The 21324-nt window shown below is 38.2% G+C and overlaps 1 protein-coding gene across 2 annotated transcripts in view; it reads left to right on the top strand.

Annotated features, from left to right (window-relative positions):
* Window positions 1-21324, top strand: part of GPD2 (glycerol-3-phosphate dehydrogenase 2) — a 135264-nt gene that overhangs the window by 28359 nt on the left and 85581 nt on the right. For both annotated transcript variants that reach the window (XM_046659043.1, XM_046659042.1), the window contains exon 2: window positions 5839-5948. In XM_046659043.1, the coding sequence (XP_046514999.1) occupies window positions 5847-5948 (102 nt within the window). In that variant the 5' untranslated portion in view covers window positions 5839-5846. The remainder of the gene's footprint in view (window positions 1-5838; window positions 5949-21324) is intronic.

The following is a 21324-nucleotide window of genomic DNA, read 5'->3' on the forward strand; positions in this document are numbered from 1 at the left end:
CCCCTCCTAGCCCTTCCAATCATATTGAGGGACGCAAATCACAGAAATTCAGGTGAAATATTGTCTCTGTCCATATAGTGGTTCCATTTTTTTCTTTGAGGGCATCATAACTCAGTGTTTAAAATAGAACAGAACAGAGGAGAAATAGCGTCCCAGCTTTACTCTATCCTACATCTTGTGGTTGATGAAAATGTTATCGGATAGTGCTTTACTATCACCCCTACCTCCGCTTCTTTCTACTCTCCTTTCTTTTGAGTATAATTTAAATTCTTTCTTCCAGTTTTATTGAGATATAATTGACGTATAATGTTATATTAGTTTAAGGCATAAAATATAATGATTTGATATTTTTATATATTATGAAATGATTATTACAATAGTTAACATTCGTCACCTCACATAGTTATAATATTTTTTCTTGTGATGAGAACTTTTAAGATTTCCTCTCTTAGAAACATTCAAATATACAATTCAGTATTGTTACCTGCTATATAGTCCCCATGCTGTACGTTACATCCCCAGAATTTAGTATTTATCTTATAACTGGAAGTTTGTACCTTTTGATCCCATTCACCCATTACCCCCACTCCCTACCTCCTGCCTCTGGCTACCACCAATCTATTCTCTGTTTCTATGAGTTAGGATTTTTTAGATTGTATATATGAGATCGTACAATATTTGTCTCCCTGTCTAACTTATTTCACTTAGCATAATGCCCTCAATGTCTATCGTGTTGTCGCAAATGACAGGGTTTCCTTCTTTTTAATGGCTTAAAACTATTCCATTGTATGTGTGTATATACCATATTTTCTTTATACATTCATCTATCGATGGACACTTAGGTTGTTTCATTATCTTGGCTTTGTGAATAATGCTACAGTGAATGAGGAGGTGCAGATACCTCTTTGAGATAGTAATTTCATTTCCTTCAGATAAATACCCAGAGGTAGAATTGCTGGATCACGTGGTAGTTTTATTTTTAATTTTTTGAGGAACCTCCATACTGCTTTCCGTAGTGGCTGTACCAATTTACATTTCCACCAACAGTGCACAAGGGTTCCCTTTTCTTCACATCCCCATCAACACTTGTTATCTCATTTTTTTGTGTGAGGTGATATCTCATTGTGGTTTTGATTTGCATTTCCCTGATGGTTAGTGATGTTGAGTACCTTTTCATGTACCTGTTGGCCATTTGTATATCTTCTTTGGAAAAATGTCTATTTAGTCCCTCTGCCCATTTTTAAATTGGTATGTTTGTTTTTTTGCTATTTAGTTGTTTGAGTTCTTTATATATTTTGGATATTAACCGCTTATCAGATATATAATTTGCAAATATCTTCTCCCATTCAGTAGGTTGCCTTTTTATTTTGTTGGTGGTTTCCTTTGTTGTGCAGAAGGCTTTTAGTTTGTTGTAGTCCCACTTATTTATTTTTGCTTTAGTTGTCTTTGCTTTTGAGGTCAAATCCAGAAAATCAGTGCCAAGACCAATGTAAAAGAGCTTACCCTCTATGTTTTCTTTTAGGAGTTTTAAGGTTTCTAGTCCAAGTCTTTAATCTATTTTGAGTTGATTTCTATGTGTAGTGTAAGGTAGTGGTCCAGTTTCATTCTTTTGCATGTGGCTGTCCACTTTTCTCATCACCATTTATTGAAGAGATTATCCTTTCCCTATTGTATATTCTGGGCTCCTTTGTTGAAAATTAATTCACCATAAATGCATGAGTTTATTTCTGGACTCTCTATTCTGTTCCATTGATCTATATGTCTATTTTTATGCCAAAACCATACTGTTTAGATTACTATAGCTTTGTTGTTGTTGTTATTGAGGAAGATTGGCCCTGAGCTACCATCTGTTGCCAAGATTCCTCTTTTCCTTTTTCCTCCCAAAGCCCCAGTACATAGTTGTATATCCTAGTTGTAAGTCCATCTAGCTCTTCTATGTGGGATGCTACCACAGCATGGCTTGATGAGCATCGTGTGGGTGTGTGCCCAGAATCTGAACCGGAGGACCCTGGACCACTGAAGCAGGGCGTGTGAACTCAACCACTATGCCAAGGGGCTGGCGCCTGTAGCTTTGTAATATAGTTTGAAATCAGAAATTGTGATGCCTCCAGCTTTGTTCTTTCTCAGGATTGCTTTGGCTATTCAGGGCCTTTTGTCTATCCAACTATTAATAGCACTTAATACAGTACAACTAATTTTAAGACAGTTACAAGACAGACTTTGATGTTTAATCCTCCAACTTGATTGCAAGCCCCTTGAAGGCAGCTGATAAACTCACAGATATACTTAAATGAGTACCTTTTTATTTAGGACTTTGTTTAGTTGGGCTGGTGTTCTCCTTGCAAGAATTAGAGGGCTGGCACTGGTCTGTGCAAATGCAGGAGCCAGTCCTGAGTCAATGTATATATGGTTGACTTCATAGGCTGTTAAGCATGGACATCAGGCTATGGTACCTACGCTAATTTTCTTTTTGGATAATTTTTCTACCTCCAGTTTTCTACCTCTGGTTTTCTTACACTTTTAGTTGCAAAAGGTAAAGATTTGTCAATATTTTTGTTCCTCTTCTTTGCTAATTTCCTGGTTGTGGCTTTTACTTAGAAGGAAACTGTCTTTTCTTCTCTGTAATCATTGTGAAAACTTTTTTCTTTATAACAGAATGTAAACGTAGTCCACAGCATATAATTTATATTTATCTGGCTTTCGATTTCTTTCTTTCAACATTAAAACAAAGTTCCTTTATTATCTGGTAGAAGGTTACTAGTAGATATTTTGTTTGAGGCTTCTTCATTGCCTTAGAGAAACCCTAATGCCAAGGGATTGTACACTTTGGATGAGTGTTTGGATGAGTGTTTGGATGAGCCTTTTGTGGGGAGCAACAGCAATATGAGGGCCAGCCCTGTGGCCTCGTGGTTAAGTTTGATGTGCTGTGCTTCAGCAGCCTGGGTTCGGTTCCTGGGCATGGACCTACTACACCACTCAGTGGTGGCAACCCACATACAAAATAGAGGAAGATTAACATAGATGTTAGCTCAGGGCTCAAGCAAAAAGAGGAAGATTGGCAACAGATGTTAGCTCAGGGTGAATCTTCCTCAGGAAAAAAAAAATATAGTGTGACTCTTGGGGAGAAGTTGCCCTTTGAGAGCAAAGGCAGGGCAGAACCACCCAGTGGTTAAGCACATAGACTAAGTTGTGGTTTTGTCACTTACTAAGGAGCGACTTTGGGCAAAATACCCTACCCCTTCTGAACCACAACTGCCTCTTTTATGAAATTACAATGTGGTGAGGGTGATGTGAACTGATGTATGTAAAGAATTAAAAACACAGTACCTATTACTGAGCAAATGCTCAATAATTGGCTACTATTGTCATTATAACAATAAAAAAATAATAATGGTAATCTTGGGAGAGCCAGGTAAAATTGACTGATTCTGTGCTCATGTTTTTGAGTGATTATTCATTACAAGTAGCTGGATGATCTTAAGGATGGATTTGATCAGAATAGAAATAATGATTCATTAAGCCTAGGTTATTTTATGAAATTACTGAAAAAATAAATTTTATTGATTATAGTCAATATTATCGCTAACTCCACAAAATAATATATTAATGCAGTTTTTCATTAATATTTGTGGCTCATTGACAAAACCCATGAAAATATCCCCCTGAGCAAGTTTTGCTTTCAGACAAATCAAATTGAAGCAATATAATAAGGTGAGCAGGAAATGCAGGGACCTACACAATGGGAAAAACTAGCTCCAAACTTAACTGGCTGAATGAACATCTCTGCTGAGACATGTTAAATAACATCCCTCAGTTGGCTATATGGTATCCTTTGTGAAGTCATCAGTGGCATTATCAACAAGACAGAAGCAGTGATACTGAGCTAGAGTCAATCAGCCACAAAACTCACATCCAAGGGTCCACCGGGCTGCTGTCTGTATGGCAGAGGCACATGCATTGTTTAGGTAAATAGAACTAGGTCTCGATTCTCTGTCCCTAATTGTCAGGGGAACCTAGTTAGCCTGGAGATAGCATGCTATCTCTGGGCTGCTAGAGTTTCTATTGTTGTGTGATAGACGCCCACGTGAACCTTTACAGCAATACCAGGAATGGTAATGATGAGCTATGACAAATGGGTGCCTTCCAAGTTGGCTAGTGGCAGTTTTTACAATCAGAGCGACTTTGGACATTGAGTTTTGCTTAGGGTTTACTGAATGATGAATGGAGGCCCCTAGCCAGCATATACCAACTATTTTGTATAACTTGGGAGAGGGGGCTTGTTGATATAGAGGAGGGACAGTAAAGAAGAGAATTTCAGCAGCAGAGAACGTAGGCATGTGAAGTATTTTTCTGGTGAATTCTTAATAACAAAGATGAGTCTTAGAATGTAGGAGTTTGTCAGAAGGAATGAGATCAGAGTAAAAATAAAAGTTTAAGAGATGCCAATTTTTGTTTTAGCATATAATTTACAGTATTCCAAAATGAATTTTCTTTAGAATCATAGTTCCCAACTGCACTGAAATTCTTTGACTTAGGATAGTTATGCTAATAGATTCTATCCATTCAATACGGACCCACACATTTTAACTGTATCATAATTTACACTGAGATACTATATGTTTTTACTATCCTAGGTTAAAACTGACTTCATATTAAATACTTTCTTGAGTCATGAGATATCTGTAGAGTATAAGGTGTGTTGTCCAGACAGGTCAGACCTCCACCCATTCAGGAAAATAGGGTAGTGGCTTCCCAGGATGATATGCGCATGTCAGCTGCTAATGTGAATGAAAGGCTTAGGCGGTCAAATTACTCAATATCAGCTCTAAGTTAGAATTGTTTTTTTAGTTGATTACACTATTATACATCTTTTTTATTTAGCTGAATTAAAGCTGGCAAGAGGTTTTTTTGGGGGAAATTTTCATTATTATGCTTTTCTTTGGGTGGGGTTTCTGAAAAAGTTAAAGAATATTTAAGTACTCAAAAAAACTTTAAAAAATTTCATCAGTCCAATAGTAGAAGTATTTTTTAAAACAAGTCTGAAGAAAGAAAGTCAAAAGCTAACACAATGCAAGACCTTATTTGGAAATATTCACAGAGCATGAAAGAGGGCTTGATCTGGAGAGTTTCCCCTTGAAATTGTACTGTCATACAACTCTGGCTAACAGAAAACTTTTCTTTTAAGTTCCCTTAATGAAAAGAATTACAGCAGTGTTAAAGCTGTCACTTTGTGCGAGGATCAAGGCAGGGTTTCCTTTGACTTTTTATGTGTAAAGTGTAGACTCTTTTAGGGATAGAAATGTAAGTATGTTGGCTTTCAGTTCTAGAAAGAACTTCATTAGGAAGGGGAGAACTCAGGCAGGGAGTTGTACCACAATTTGAATTCAACACTTGCCGATGAACCGGAAGCAGGCATGAGGTTCATTGTCATGTCAAGTGGCAGAAGACTTCTACCCGTTCTGCTTGTGGAGGGAATTAGCGGTGGAGCAAATGTGCAAGTACAGCATGCAGTTTTGCCAGATACACAATGATATTTCTCTTCACAACTCTCTTGGCTTTATACTCTTTAACTATCCTTGGTTTTCTCTTCATTTCCTTTTCTTTCTTTAATTCCTGTTGGAAGGTGACTTTTATATAGACAATTCCCTTGTCTAGTTCTTTTTGCGTATTGTTTTTGAATTGTAGTATACAAATTGGCATGTTAGTAACTTCCTGATTTTATGTTTTCTTTTCTTGTTTAACTTAGTTTCATAATCTACACAGTCCCTTTTTGTTATTGGGGTTGTTATGGGATAAAAATCCCAATTAACTTTTTTGTTGCCTTTTTTTCCTTTGTAGGCTAAGAAATGGCATTTCAAAAGGCAGTGAAAGGGACTATTCTTGTTGGAGGAGGGGCTCTTGCAAGTGTTCTAGGCCTCTCTCAGTTTGCTCACTACAGAAGGAAGCAAGTAAGTAATTGTGCATGTGTTGATTATAATATGAACCTTAACTATGTTAAGGAACTGTATATGAAGTGTATGTATGCTGATACTTTAGTTTAGAAATTACTGTCTCAGCTTGATCTGAAAGAAACTAATTTAGAATACTTCCTGAATGATCCTTGAGAACTGTGTGTATCTCATTTTTTAAAAAGTATATTTCTTTATTAGAAAGCATTATATTATTTAGCCTCTGTTTTGGCTCTTTGGTTTTAAAAGATTGCTTTATTTCTGCGTGCCAGAGTTTGTTCATTTAGGCCTTTCTTGTCTAAGTCATCCAAATGTCTGGATACCTCCTATGTTCCTGCCAAAAATTTCTCTTATTAGAAGTCAGGCAGCTGAGAAAGGAAATGGAAAAGAAAGTGCCTTTACAAAAGTCCCAACTTTGAATCCTGGTTTTATTTTTAAAGGTTTAGTTACTTATATAGTGTTACTTTAGATTGGGTAAAATTTTTAATGGGCGAAAACTATGAAAATGAGATTGGGATGAAGTTACCAAAGAATTTTAAGTGGTCAGTTTCTTTTCATTTTGCTTTTTTCCCTTTGCTCTAGAACTATGCCTTCCCGTAGTTCAAAGTGATGCCAGGAAACCATTTTGGTGAATGATTTTGTTCTTTTCAGGCTTGAAATGGCGGTGTCCACCAGCAGTCACTATTAGTCTCCTGCTCCCCCTCCCCTGTGTTGTTAGGACGTCTTGTGCTACCAGCTAGGTGGTGCATTCCCCATTCAAAGATGTCAGTGAAGGAATTTGGGAGGCCATTTGTAGCTGGGCTCTATGTGAACTACTCATTTTCTGCATTTTCGTGAGTACTGTCTTGCACTTGTTTCTCTGTCTTTGTGCTACAAGGCAGTAGAGCCAGCCAGATTGCTTGGAGTCCCATGTCCTGAATGGGAAATCCCACTTTAAAAACACATATTAGGAAGAATCAATTTGATGGCTTATAGGTAAAAAAAACAAAGCTCATTTTCAATGTTTTCTCCTAAAGATGGACGGTGCTGAATAGGTTCTCTTGGTCCTTTTCATTCTTCCCTGTGAGCTGAGCACATTACCCTCACAGGTTCCCCAGGCGTGTATGTTGCAGATATTACTAATTGACATACTATTGAAACTCATCCTCACCCATTGATCATGCTTAATGCACTGTTTCTTTTAAAATATTGCCTTGGTTCCTTAAAAGTAGGCGTGGAAAGATGTTGCTTCTGCTGAGACTATTTCAGAAGTGCGATTCTGTTGGGACATGCGCTTTAGTGGGTTAGATTACTTCTGCCATCTTTACCAGTGCTATCTGAAACGATGCTGGAAAATGCCAATGCCAAAGGTCACGGTATCTAATATGATGAGTTGTTGCTAAATTTGTACATGGCGTATGTCTGTTAACCACAGTAAACATGTTCTATTTCAGAGTTTATAGCTTAACTTTGTACCTAGAAAATACTGCTTCATATTTTTTTATGTTTGATTTCGCTTTAGTCTCGAGGAATAGAATTAAAAGTTGATACTGCCTTCAATCAATCAAGTTAGGGGTGAATTTTAGTAAAATCAAGGCGAAACAAGGGTCTGTTGATTCCTGGGATGTTTTGTCATTTCTCCTTCCTAAGATAGACATCCTGACCACCATAATAGCCAAATGTAACAGATACCAGCAGTTTTAAGTCATTTATAATTTAAATCTGACAAGTTCTCTTGAGAAAAATCATCATAGGCATATTCAATCAATGAGTTGCAGAAGACATACATCCAAGTGTGTGCGTTCTTTTGTGGTGATTCCTGTCCCTTTAAGCCACTGCCGTGAGCATGTTTTGGGTAGCAGGTTGAGATGTAGCCATAGGGATTGGCAAAAAAGAGAGAAAGGGGGGTAAAGGAGGAGAGGAGACCAACTCATCTGAGCCATTGACATAAAATGACCACAGGCCTCAACTGTCCTTTCTCAGAAAATATCTGCCAATCACAGCCGTTCTAGGGGGGGAATTTTTCTTACTTCAATAGTCAAGAAAAATCTGCCCCTTCTTTCCCATTACTGGTCTACATTTTGTAGAAGCCGTGGCCTTCAGTGTGACTAGGCATGCTCCATTTTTCTACAGAGCAATGCTTGAAGTATTGGCTTGGGTTTTTATTTTTCCAGTTTTCTAAGATGATTCAACTGATAAACTATCCTCCTTTAAGAATAAATTGGTGATGAAAGCCCAAGATACTGATGGATGAGAAAGCCGTCTGTTGACTTTAAGTTCAGGCACATTTTGCTGGCGTTCCCACACTCTCAGCCCTGTCTCCCCAGGCCCATAGCTTGTGCGCATTTGATATTTCCAGTACAAAGCTTCCTTCCTAAAATACAGGCAGTGGTTGTATTCTAAACACAAATGGGTTGATTCTAAAAGTTGGTCAGTTGTTAAAGCACGTTTGGTAATGGAATGGTGCTCTAAGTGTTTAGGTGCCAGGTCAGCTCACAAAAACTTTTTAAATCAATTCTAATGTTAAATTAGCTTGTATTTGCAAGGAAAAGAATAGAAGGAAAACTATTATACATATGATTTTTGATTAATTAAACAGAGAACAAGATGAAATCAAATAAGATGTGATTCATTTACCTTTTACGCAGTTTCTTGAATAAAAGGTACTGTAGGTGAGGAAATAGAGACGGTTATGGAGACTAGCATTCTTGGGGCAGAATGGGAGTTAGGGGTGACAGCAATTATTTTTTGTCTCATTTTAGTTAGTAGTATGGCTTTTCTTTATACAAGCATATTTTTAACATTTATATTATGTTTATCAGTGATGAATAGTATCCACTGTTGACCCAAGTGAAACCTAGAGATTTTTTCTTTTGAGATAAATAGGTCATATTTCAAAGGGATAGGGATTATGGCCTAAAGAGAGAGCTATTATCATTATTATTATTATTATTATTATTTCTTTTGGAGGTGAGGCAATCTAAATCTTCAATTCCAGTGAGGGAGCTGATGGGAAAAAGGAAGTGAATGTTGGCTAACTTCTTTTGACTGTGTCCACCTGTGGGGAAGGAGGTTTGTGGTCTCAAATGTCATCCACATTTGAGGCCACCTTAAGTTATGCATGTAGGGATTTTTTGAGTGGTCTTGGAGTGGCTTCCTATTCATTTCATTTTCCTTTCCTTTATTTCCCCACCAATAAGTAGGTGACTACGTTTTCACAACGCCTTCTTGAGTTTTCCTCTCCTCAAACCAGCCATATACCAAGGAACAGGAAGCTGAGTAATGGGACATAAGCATCCTACCCTATCTTAAATCCCACCAGTGATGTAGCAAGCAAACACCTCTGTGGTGGAGTACAGATTATCCAGAGCAAGGTATTTGTCATTCACTATTTAGTATGGGTCCGTTTAATAATAAACATTTAAGTGGAAGGGCCTTGGAAGATATCTCATCCATTCTTCCTCTCAGGACAGACAGGATGTTCTTCTGGTTATCCTCATTATCTAGCGAAAGGAAAGTGTCGCTTCATGGGAGAGCTTCCTTTTCTAATTCCAAGCTGGTGGGAGGAGGAGCGGAGTTTAAATTACGAGAGAGGGGCTTGGGTACTTTCAGAGCTGGTGAACCTTAGTGAGGATGGAAGTGGAGAGCGTTAACGTCAGGGCTGCATCAGGATTCCCTAGTGGGTGGGAAGAATGAGGATGGCCACAGAGAGTGAGGACAAAAATAGGGTTGGGTTGCAAAGATTTAACTGAGGGCTGTCCCAGGCTTTTCTCTTTTCATTATAGACCTTTTTTTTTTTGTTTATTGTAAACTTATTTTATGTGTTCTAGGTCCTCACTGGAAACGTTGGCGTGATGGTGTGGGCTGCTTTTTAACCCCATTGGTGTGGTTGATGTAACAAAGGTCTATTTAGGTCTGAGGGTGGGCCCTCTCACGTAACACAGGCCAGGTTTGTTCCTTCCATTACCCACTCTGAAGGTGTAGCGGGCTTTGTGAGACAATCTGAGGTGAAGCCTGAGAACCACTGAGAGCTTTCTCAAAGCCCGGATGTGAAAGTTTCTTTTTTTGTTTTTCCTGCATCATACATATGCAGAGAGTGGGCTTCAGAGAATGGAAATCAAGGTCCCTTTTCAGTGTGAGGAGTGATCTTAAAATCAGGGAATTGAGAGATTCTTATTGATTGATGTGTCATTTGTGAGCGACATAACAAGAAAGGACAAGAGCATGATCTTTGGAGCAGGCTGCCTGCATTCAACATCTGGCTCTGGGTCTTAAGAGCTAAGTGACCATGGACAATTTTCTTAAATTCTCTGGGCTTCACACTCCCTCATCTGTAAAATGTGGGGAACAGTGGTACTTCCTTCGAAGGATTGTTGGAGAGCAGAAAAGCCTAGAAGAGTTCCTGGAACAGAGTAAACTTTCGAAAAGTGTAGCTATTATTAGATTCCCAGATGAGGTGAATATAGAGGGAGGTTGTAGTTAGCAACATAGTTGATCTTGTCACTGGAAACCCTTGCATTCAGGAATGCCTTGTTAAGACTTTGAGGTTGATAGCAAATGGTATGTTCTTCCTCTGAGATTGTAGGAGAATGGCTAGAAAACAGTCGTACAACATCCTTCTGGTTTCTCTTCGCCTGGCTTCCTGATCTGAAGAGGAGCCAATAAGATGGACAACCCTGATAATTGACTTAAACTCTTTTCCTGTTGGAAGTGATAAATTCCCTGAAGTTCCCACTGTTTCTTTTCTTTTTATTATTTGAGCTTATGTGAGTGGTGGCAGACTTGATTTGTATGGCTGATGTGTTTCTAAAACGTTATATGAATGTAGTCTTTTTGATAAATTAATTACTATATAGTACAATGCTATTTATTGGAATTCTATGGTGAAACATTTAAGAAAATAAACAATATTTTAAAAGCTCTACTTTTTTGGGGGGGGTGAATCAGAATTTTCGTTATCATTTTAGCTTTAAGTAGAATGCACTTAAACTTATTCTTTCCCAAAGTCAGTGATATAGTAATACTTGTCAATGACAGGATCTTCATGCTTTGCAAAATAGCCTCTCTCTTCGTAAGAGATCACATTTCACTATACTTTGAGTGGCTTACTAGATACTACAGTTCACTTGCTAGTTAAGGGAACATGAAAACAATCATAGTGGCAATGTGTTAGGTGAGTTGAATTATAGATAAACTATACTACCTTTATTGTTAGTGCCATCAAAACCAAGGAGAAAAAAGACTTATGGTAATGAGAGGCAAAGTGATGCATGAATAATTACAATCCATAGGAATTTTGAGAATGTTATTATAACTTGTAATTTCAGTCTCTCCCTCTCAATACATTATTTGTAAGAAATTCTAATAAAGCAAGTCCTTTTGATTGGTAGTACTAATGACTCCAAATACAAAAGATAGATTGGAGAAGCAGCAAAAAATAGAATGATTATTAGTAGATTATTATTACATAATACAAATTATTTAATATAAATATTATTTAGTATGAATTATAATTAATAGATATTATTACAAGAATAGATTTTGGGATTTATTTTAATAGATCCCCAAATGAAAAGATATTTAGCTTCCTGAAAGTGTCTGTTACATAAATGTGGGTTTTGGTGAGCCTGTTATTGTACACAGCTTATGAAAGTTTTCAGGACTCCAGTTTCTCTGAAAGGTAAGGATAACGCCACTCAACTCCCAGGCTTTTTTCCCCTCATGAAACACTAATTAAGTCAGCTTATATGAGCCAGTGATCATAGCATGTGAAACATAGCAGATCTTTAGTATCTATTGTGCTCATTTCCCTCCCCTGATATAAGGTATGAAAATTTAAAATAGACCTAGCCTTGTTAGGCATCACAAGAGAGGTATAACACCAGATTCTTTAAACAGCTGAGGTTTTAATTAGCATAATGTTGCTTATATTAGCTATTAGACAGAGAAACTGGTAGAGGTTAGAGAAGAGAAATCAAAATCATAAGCACAACACCAGTGCTGGTGAGGGTGTGGAGCAGCAGGAAGTCTCCTTCACTGCGGGTGGAAATGCAAAACAGTGTAGTCACGTTGGAAGAAAGTTTGGTGGTTTCTTACAAAACTGAATATATTCTTACCATACAGTCCAGCAAATGTGCTCATTGATATTTACCCGAAGGAGCTGAAGACTTATGTCCAGACAAAATCCTGCAACTTTAATGTTTATGGCAGCTTTATTCATAATTGCCAAAACTTGAAAATAATCAAGATGTCCTTCAGTAGGTGAATGGATAAATAAACTATGGTACGTGCACACAGTAGAATATTATTCAGCACTACAAAGAAATGAGCTGTCAGGCCATGAGGAGACGTGGAAGAATCTTAAATGCACGTTACTGAGTGAAAGAAGCCAATCTGAAAGGCTATATCCTGTATGATTCTAACTATATGACATTTTAGAAAAGGCAAAACGATGGAGACAGTAAAAAAATCAGTGGTTCCAGGGGATGAATAGAGCACAGAAAATTTTAGGGAGGTGAAAATAACTCTGTAGGATATTACAATGATGGATATATGCCATTATACGTTTGTCCAAACCCATAGAAGGTACAACACCAAGAGTGAACACTTAAGTAAGCTGTGGACTTTGGATGATTATGATCTATCAATGTAGGATCATCCTTGGTAAAAAATGTGCCATTCTGTTGAGTGATGTTGGTAATGGGGGAGGCTACGCATGTGTGGGAGCAGGGACTATATGGGAGGTCTCTGGATCTTCTTCTCAATTTTGTTGTAAAGCTAAAATTGTTCTAAAAAATAAAATCTCTAAAAAAGTTATAAAAAATTATACTTAAAAATCATAAGCATAGCATATAGGACATGATGTCAATTAAGAAAGTTTAAATTAAAAAAATTCCACTTAAGCATTGCTTCTCAGTAGTATCTTTCATTGTATATAAAAAATTTTTAAAGTAATTTCTTAATATTTTTAAGAATTTAAGCTTTTTCATAAATATTCTTCTGGTCCCTAAGCTAGGGAATATCTCTGGGTTTGAAATCCGTATAAATCTTCCTGAACATTGACGTGGCTGAAATTACCATGTGACACATTGGCTTGTGTTTACAGGCTTGCTTTTAACTTTGTGAGTCAACTCAGGCTACCAGACTTGTTTGTTCTCTCTGAGTAAATGATCTTTCATCTCCGGAGGCATTTTTCATAGGTTTATAAGCAGCCTTTCTTGTAAAAAAATCTTATGAAATGCTGTAACAGCAACTATTTTTAACCAGTCTTCATTTTTGTTAATTTTAGTGTTTAGGTGGGAACTGCAGTGTTAGAGACCATATGAAGAATATATATGAAGGTGGAGAAAAGACTAGTGATTGCATAATAGGCATCTTGGTCCCACCTCCCTGCTTAGAGAGGTGTCAGTATCAGCATTATGTCAAATATGAAGGTAGAAATGTCTCTGCACCGTGGTTTCGTGGGGCTTGCATTTGATGATATGTCCCTTTGGAGCTTTATTGTATAGATTTATTTTTCTGTAAATGATGGGACCTCACCTATTAGAGGAAGATTCTGAATCAGGTATGGACTGTATACAAAGTAGTCAAATTATGAATCTTGGGTTGTAATCCTAAAGATGTTTCATGTTTGTAAATTAGTTGGAGTAAACTAATTGATATAATAACCCCAAGGCTCTGGCTTATCATAACGAAGGTTTATTTCTTGCTTACACTCAGTTCCATGTGGATGGGGGGGGACCTGTTTCTTGCAATCTTTCAGGGACTTATGTCCCTTTATTCTAGTGGCTCTGCCATGTCAGAGGACTTTCCTGACCCACTGGATCATTTTCAGCCAACTGTAAGGGACGGTGGGAAATGTAACCCAGCAGTGTTCTCCAGAAGAAAATGTTTTGTTAAGCGTCCAGTTTTTACATCTGTGTCCTGACTTTAGTTTCTAATCTAGTTGACAAAGGAGCTATGTGTCTTTTGATGAAAGTTTTATTGTTAGGGTTTATGCCAAAGACTATATCATTCACTTGCTTCTCTTGTTTAGAACCCTGTGCATAGATTCCTAGAAAACTGTTTTTCTCCTAGAAGTACAAGTAAATATGTTGGGGCTGTGTGTGATAACTAAAGCTTGATGAAGATTCTGAATACACTGTATTTTCGATAAGGCCAGTTGAAATTATTCTTAACTACGCTAGATGGTTAACTGGTTCTTCAGAGGATGTTTTATCAAAGCACTAAAATTATGTGGACAGAGCTGGAAATGCTCTTTGAAGAGCATCCTATCATCTTTCTTATAATTTTGGTTTTTATTTAACACTTAGCTCCCAAAGTGGGGCCATGGCGATATCTTAGAGTTATAACACATCAGGCCTTTGAGGAGTTTGTGATGCTATTTTCTTGCTGGCATACAAAATCAGCGAGGTTAACTGTACTGCTATAGGTCACACAGTCAGTCAACAACTGAGCTATGATTAGCATTGACAGCTGGTGAGCTTCTAGGCTGTTGCTAACTGAGCAACATTGACATTCATTTCGATTTGACTTTGCATTTCATTTTCAACTATTTATTCATTTTAAGGCCTCTTTAAGAAACTTTTTAGGGATATTGTGGGACTGAGGAAACTTTCTATAAATGCTTTGAGGAGAGTCCTGTAGCTTCCCTCTCCTCATCTTCCAGCTTAATAGTTAAATTGTGTTTATGCTAGGAAGGCTTCCTCTAGAGTTTTGCAAATTAAGAAGAAAATAGATGCTTTAAGATAAGTTAGGCAATGTTAATTTTACTTGCTTGCTTTACTTTGCAATTTGTGATTTTTCGGCAAAGAAGTTCTGAGATCTAATTATATGCTTGTGAATACAAACGAGAAAAATTATAAAAATGTATGTATTAGTTGAAGTAATTCGCAGAGGAGTGGAAAGTGTTCATCACAAGTTTGACCCCAAACTGTTTTGAACACAAGGTTAAAATGTAGCCCAGGGCCGTCTGGATTGTAAAGCTCTGAAACGGGTCCTTTGGCACCTTGGGTCAGCATTTTATTCACCTGAGAAGGATGAGGGAAGAGTGAGCCCTCTTTCAGTTCTGTGTCCATTTCCAGATGTATGTGTTAGGGAGGTTTTTTAAGGAAAAGTGCGGTTTCATGGGACTCTAGGTGTCACCTTGACTGCCCAGTGTGGCTGCCTATAGGCTGTGCAGTTTCCCTAGGACTCCTGATTACACTGGCTGCCAGCAACAGCTCCCTGCATTGCTGGGGCCAGAGAGGCTGGTGGATCTAGGGGCCCAGGTAACCCACACCTGTAGGCATAGGTAACCTAGCAGTGCTGAGGACATGGGATTTGGAGTCAAACCTGGGGTCAAATTCTGATTCTCTCGGTTGCTTGTCCGAGAAATAACCTAACTCAGTTTCCTCGCTGGCCAAAGGATCCCGCCCTTCAGTGGTGATTGTGAGACCTAAAGGAGCTGAAGTATTTGAGTGGGTGAGTGGGCCAGCAGCAGCTAGGCAAGTAGAGTGCTGCCTCTTCCTCCCTCTCTGCCTGCCCTCCCTGACCCCAGGCTTCCTCCCCAGAGCCTCTAGTTCTCAGTATGCTGTTGGAATTGAAGAGCAGCATCCGGTTCAGACAACTCCAAACACATATTCTATGTTTTTAAAATATTTATTTGAAAACTGAGGAAACATATCCCTCAAACCTCAGATCGTGTAGTCGATTATGATATGAATTTATTTGAAGTAGAATCAGACACAGCCAAAGCGTTTTCCATGTTTTTCAGCTATGAGAAAGCTTTACAATTGAATGGTCTGGTTGTATTATGATTGCTAGTTAAAGAGCTTCTCTGTGCCTTCTCAAAGGAATCACAGCTGCTTGAAGGCTGGATAGCACCTTCAAGGTGAACTAGAGCTCCCATCTCAGCCACCCCAGAAGGATAGCCTCGTCCCATTTTCTCCCATCTGGTCCCTGATGGAAATAACAGTCCAACCATTAGCAGCTCTTCCTACAGAGCAGTCATGGATCCCTCACTGAGTATGACCACATTGAGAAATGTTGCTTACTGTTGTGTAAGTACAAGAAAAAACATCATTGTTTAATATCACAAAGTGATTCAGGAGATGAAGGCCATTAAAACATCTTAAGATTCACTGTAAGGAGATGCTTGTTGTGTTTTCTTTCCAGGAATATACAAATATAGTCTTTTTCAGTGACAACAAGACAGGAAGGAATTTCCCTTAACTCTAACGGTTGCATTATCAATACGTGATTGAATCACATGATATGGGAGAGGGTGAGAGTGATGGTTGCAGCATGAAGTGATTTGCATGAAACCCTACTTTATACTCCAATTATTATTGTACATGATTACAGGACAACCTGGTTGTTAATTGCCTGTGGTCTTTAAATATGCACTTCTTTCAGAAATAGACACTAATTATTAGATCTTGTTTTCGGTCTCACCCGAAGTTGCAAATGTCTAGGATTTTTTTTCTTTTTTTAATTTGCAAGTCTAATTGTGCACAGACGTAGTACAACTGATCTCAGTCTGAATCCTATTCTGTTCTCTGGTTTGTAGACTCTCAAAGATTGTGAACTTGGCTTTCAATTCTATGTAGGTGTTCCTAGGTGCCAGTCTCTTGACAGAAGCTTTATGTTTGCCATCAGAATGCTGGAGGAATTTTATCTTTTAAAAAATGTAGATGAAAATTTGCTTACAAGTTAAAAAAAACACCTACTTCCGCACAGCTCATCAATAACTAAATATAATCAGAACAAAGAAGGTCAAAGTCATATTAAATATTAGGTATTCTCCTTATTCCATCAAGAGGAGAATTTTGTGTTCGAGACCTGTGGTTTGAATTGCACTAGGTAAAAGGCAGTTTGCTTGGTGTCTTGGGCTCACCTTTCTTCTGGTGTCGATGGCTGAATTAGATAGTAGATCCTGAATCCAGTAGTGCTGGGCGTGTCCAGGCTTTAGGCCAGGGCTGGCCGATTTATATGCCTTTGGGGACTAGTCTGGTGAGAAGAGTGGATGAAACCAGTGAGTGGGAATCCTGGGCTGACAAGAGCTCACAGCCCTGCCTAAGGGCAGCAGCTGCCGTTGAGTTTCAGCAGATTTATCTCAGATGGAAATCCTAGTTTTTATGTGAAATATAGCCATTTTTAAATATTGGATGTGTGACTTCTGTTTTTAAGACAAGTAGTGTGCCGACCAAAGAAAAGAAGCTCGTATGACTTCTGGTTTTAGCACATGCTATTCCTACTTCCTTTCTTGGTATCATCACCCAGCTAATGCCTACTGGTCTTTCTTGACCTGATTTAGCTGTAATTTCTAGGCATCCTTCTGAGGTCTGAATGAGGGGTACCTCCTGTGGCTCTCATGTCCTCTTCTAAACCTTAAATCCACTTGTTAAGGAATATTATAACTGCCTCTGTATCTTATTGTTTTGTCTTCCAGTCTGTAGAATACTTGAGGCCCTCCAATATTGATTGGATGAGTAAGTGATGGTGGGTCAGCTGTCTTCTCAGGACACTGGAGAGTTTTGGTCTCTCAGGCGATTTAGGGCATGTTGCCATTCCCAGGCTTCTCCCAGAATCTCTAGATCAATCCCTTAAGGGAGCTTGTCTCCCAGATTCCTGTTTAATCAAACTGCCTTAGAAAAAAGGAAGGCGAGGGAAGGTCAGGTCTGGGAGGATTTGGGGCACAAAGGCCTCTTTCCTTAGAGCCTGTTGTTACTTACCACTACTGTTTTATTCCTGCTGCTTTTCTCTTCATTTCCCCTCCGTCAACATATTCTAGGGAAGGTAGAGTGCAGATGTGTTTTTGTGACTCAAAGCCATATGAAGCCAAAATGAGTCTTTCTCTTGTCATAATTATAAGTAAGGCCTTAGGCTGTGTTTACTCTCTCTAAAATAAACTTGGTGCTTTGCTTCTCAGTTGTAACACTTTCCAGCTTTTATGAAAAAAATAAACAAAAATAAAATGTTATTTTAAATGTAGTGTCAGAAATTAAATAAATTACCCTCAATAGTGCCATATATTTAAAAAAATTTTTTTGGAAGGACTGTTCAGCAAAACCTCCACAACAAAACCAAACCAAAAAAACAAAAACTTTCTGCATTTGGCATCTGGTGATATCTCATCTTATTATAACTATTTAGTCTGTTTCTTTATTTTTTCTCAATTATGTGTACAGTCAGGATGATGTAGCAATGTAAAACTTCATCACTTTTGCCAGGCTTTGTAGGGTCCATTCCCAGCTCTGTCATACACCAGCTGGATAATCATGGGCCAATTATGTAACTTCTCTGTGTCTCAGTTACTTCTTAAATGGAGATCATAATAGTGCCTACCTCAGGGTTATGGTGAGGATTAAATGGCTAGAAAAAGGTGAAACCTTTATAATAGTGCCTGACACATAATTGCTGTATATATGTTTACGTATTTTTTTTTAAGTCAGTTTGTTGAGGTATTATTTGGGGTGTAATTTACATGCAGTAAAATTCATCGTTTATAATACACAGTTCTGTGTGTTTGGACAAGTACATGCAGTCGTGGATCCACCACCACAATCAAGATATAGAACATTTCCTTCATCCTCATAAGTGAGCTCCTGCTCTTTGTAGTCACTCTTCCCCTCCTCCAACCCAAACCTTGATAATCACTAATCTGTTTTCTGAGCCTCTACTTTTGCTTTTACAGAACATTGTATGAAGAGAATCATGCCATACGTAGACTTTTGAGTGTAGCTTTTTTTACTTGGCACTGGGATTGGCAAACTTTTCTGTTAAGGGTCAGGGAGTAAATATTTTAGGCCTGCAGGCCATACAGTCTCTGTTACAACTATTCCACTCCACGATTGCAGTCATGGACTATCCATGAATGATTGCGGGTGGCTGTGTTCCATGAAGCTTTGTTTAGTGAAACAGGTGGCAGCCCGATTTGGATGGAAAACCGTCATTTGCCAACCTGTGACTTAGCGTAATGCCTTTGAGATTCGTTCATGTTGTTGCATCTATCAGTAGTTTGTCATTTTTATTGCCAGTTACTATTCCATTGCATAGATGTACCACAATTGGTTTAGTCATTTACTAGTTGAAGAATGTTTGAACTTTTCCTAGTTTTTGGCGGTTAGAAATGAAGACTAAACATTTGCCTACAGGTTTTTGTGTGAACATGGTTTTGATTTCTGTTGAGTAATTACCTGGGAGGGGGTTGCTGGGTTGTATGGTACATGTATGTTTACCTTTGTAAGAAACTCCCAAACTATTTTCCAAAATGACTGTATCACTTGGCATTTCTACCAGCAACATAAGAGAGTTCTAGTTGTGTTGTATCCTCATCAGCATTGGTATTGTCCATTTTTTCATTAAGTTTAAGCTACTCTAAAGACTGTGAAGAGTCTTGGAAACCAGAGTAAAGATGCTTACCCTTAACCTAAATTAAATTGGAAGCTTTTGAAGGGTTTTACACATGGAAATGACATCATTGGGTTTTAAAATGACCAACCCAGCTGTGGTATAGAGAATGACTTGGAAGGAGGCATGGTAAATGTGCAAAGACCTGTAGGAGGATATCATATTAGTATAAGGGAAAGAGAAGATACCTTGACTTGAAAGGTGGCATTGAAGATAAAATGACTCAATTTGAGAATTTTGTAGGAGGTAGAATTGATAGAACTCAGTGATAGGTCAGATATGGGACTTAAGAGAGTGACACAAGCATGGATGTATAATGGTACCTTTCCTGAGATAAGGAACATTGACAGGGAAAAAGGATTGGGGAGATAAAGTCATCAGTTCAATTTTGAGATATCTGTGAGGCATCCAAATGGAAGTGCCAAGTAGGTAGTTGATATCTGGGTTCTGGAATAGCAGAGCAAAATTGGAAGTCAGTGTGGTAGAAAAGATATCTGATGATATGGAGGTAGAAGAGATTCTTTCTAGGGAGAGATTTTTTAGTGATCTGAGAAGAGTCTATAGGACAGATCCAAGAGGAACCTCTGTGTTTAATGTTGGGCAGTAGAGGGACAGCCAACGAAAACTAGGAGAAGGTAGTGAAAAGAGGCTAGAAAGAGAGAGAGATCAATTCAGAAGGTCATCTCTCAGATGCTGAGCCAAGTGAACAGTCAGTTGTGTGCTGAGATGACAACTGAAATGAGGGATGAAAAATTTAGCAGCATAGTAGACATTAGTTTTGGTGGTGGTGATGGTGGTGCTGATGTGTACGTGAAAGTCCAGATTAAAGTGTGTTGAGGAGTAGGTTGAGGAGTGTGTAGGAGGTGAGGAGGCAGTAGGAAAAGCAAGGGTATACAGATTTTTCAAGAACTTTTAGGACAGTTGTTATGTAATTCGTAGGGTGGTTTCTTATTGTTAAGACAAGACCAATTAGAGTGTGCTTGTAAGAAGGATGAGGCAGGGGATGAAAATGGGAGACACAGTGTAGTTAATGGAATGAGAAACCCACAGGCGTGAGAGTTGCCCCTCAGATCTAGCATACTTGCTGAAGAAGAAATTCAGTTGAGTTTAATATTCTTACTTATGCCCTGTTAGCAGAGTAGAACATGGGGCTTTTAGAATTACCACGTTCTAATGAACTATATCATAATGTAGTCGTCAAATTTATTTCACCAGTATTTCTAGAAAACTTACCAAGCAGAAAATGTCAGCAAAATTCTTTTGATGTGTGAAAACGCTCTGGCGGTTTAGTCACTTGTCAGTCTCATGTCCAAGACCTACCCATCTGTCATGGCCCAACTGAAATCCTCAAATAAAAAGACTCTCCCTCCCTAATCTGAATGCTCGTAGCCTGGTGCATTTTTTCTCTATTTTGGCATTTGTTTTTTCTACATGCTTGTTATGTATGTGTATCCTATACATATATATATATATATATTTTTTTCTTCCTCTCGTTATATGATGGAAGGCAAAGACCGTGAGTAAAGATGTTGTATTCTTCACAGCACCTAGCAGTTGCATTTGTTTAGTTTGCTACCTTGGGTGTATGTAGATGTGAACCTGGGGAAGTAGTTATTAGCAGATAATTAGGAGGCATTGTATAAAGGAGAGTAAGATTTTTGTGGCTTGGCATCTGAATTAAAAGCCTGAAAAATTATGGTACCTATTATAACCTTTTGTTTTTGTGATACTTAGTAAAATATGTTTTGAAAGTTCTCTTTTATATGTTATTAAGGAGTCAAGTTATTTAACAACAACAACGACAACTCTTTGGTGATATTTTATAGTTTTCCAACTACTTTCCTATCATTATTCCATTCAGACTGAAGACATCTCAGAGATGTAGAGATAGAGACATCACAGGGGTGTTATCCCATTCTACAAATGAAGAAACCAAGGCCCAGAGAGATAATGTGTCAGAAGTCACATTACTGGTAAACAGGAGTGCTAAGACCTAAGCTAGGAC

This window comes from Equus quagga, chromosome 4, assembly GCF_021613505.1.
Source record: "Equus quagga isolate Etosha38 chromosome 4, UCLA_HA_Equagga_1.0, whole genome shotgun sequence".
Lineage (NCBI taxonomy): Eukaryota > Metazoa > Chordata > Mammalia > Perissodactyla > Equidae > Equus > Equus quagga.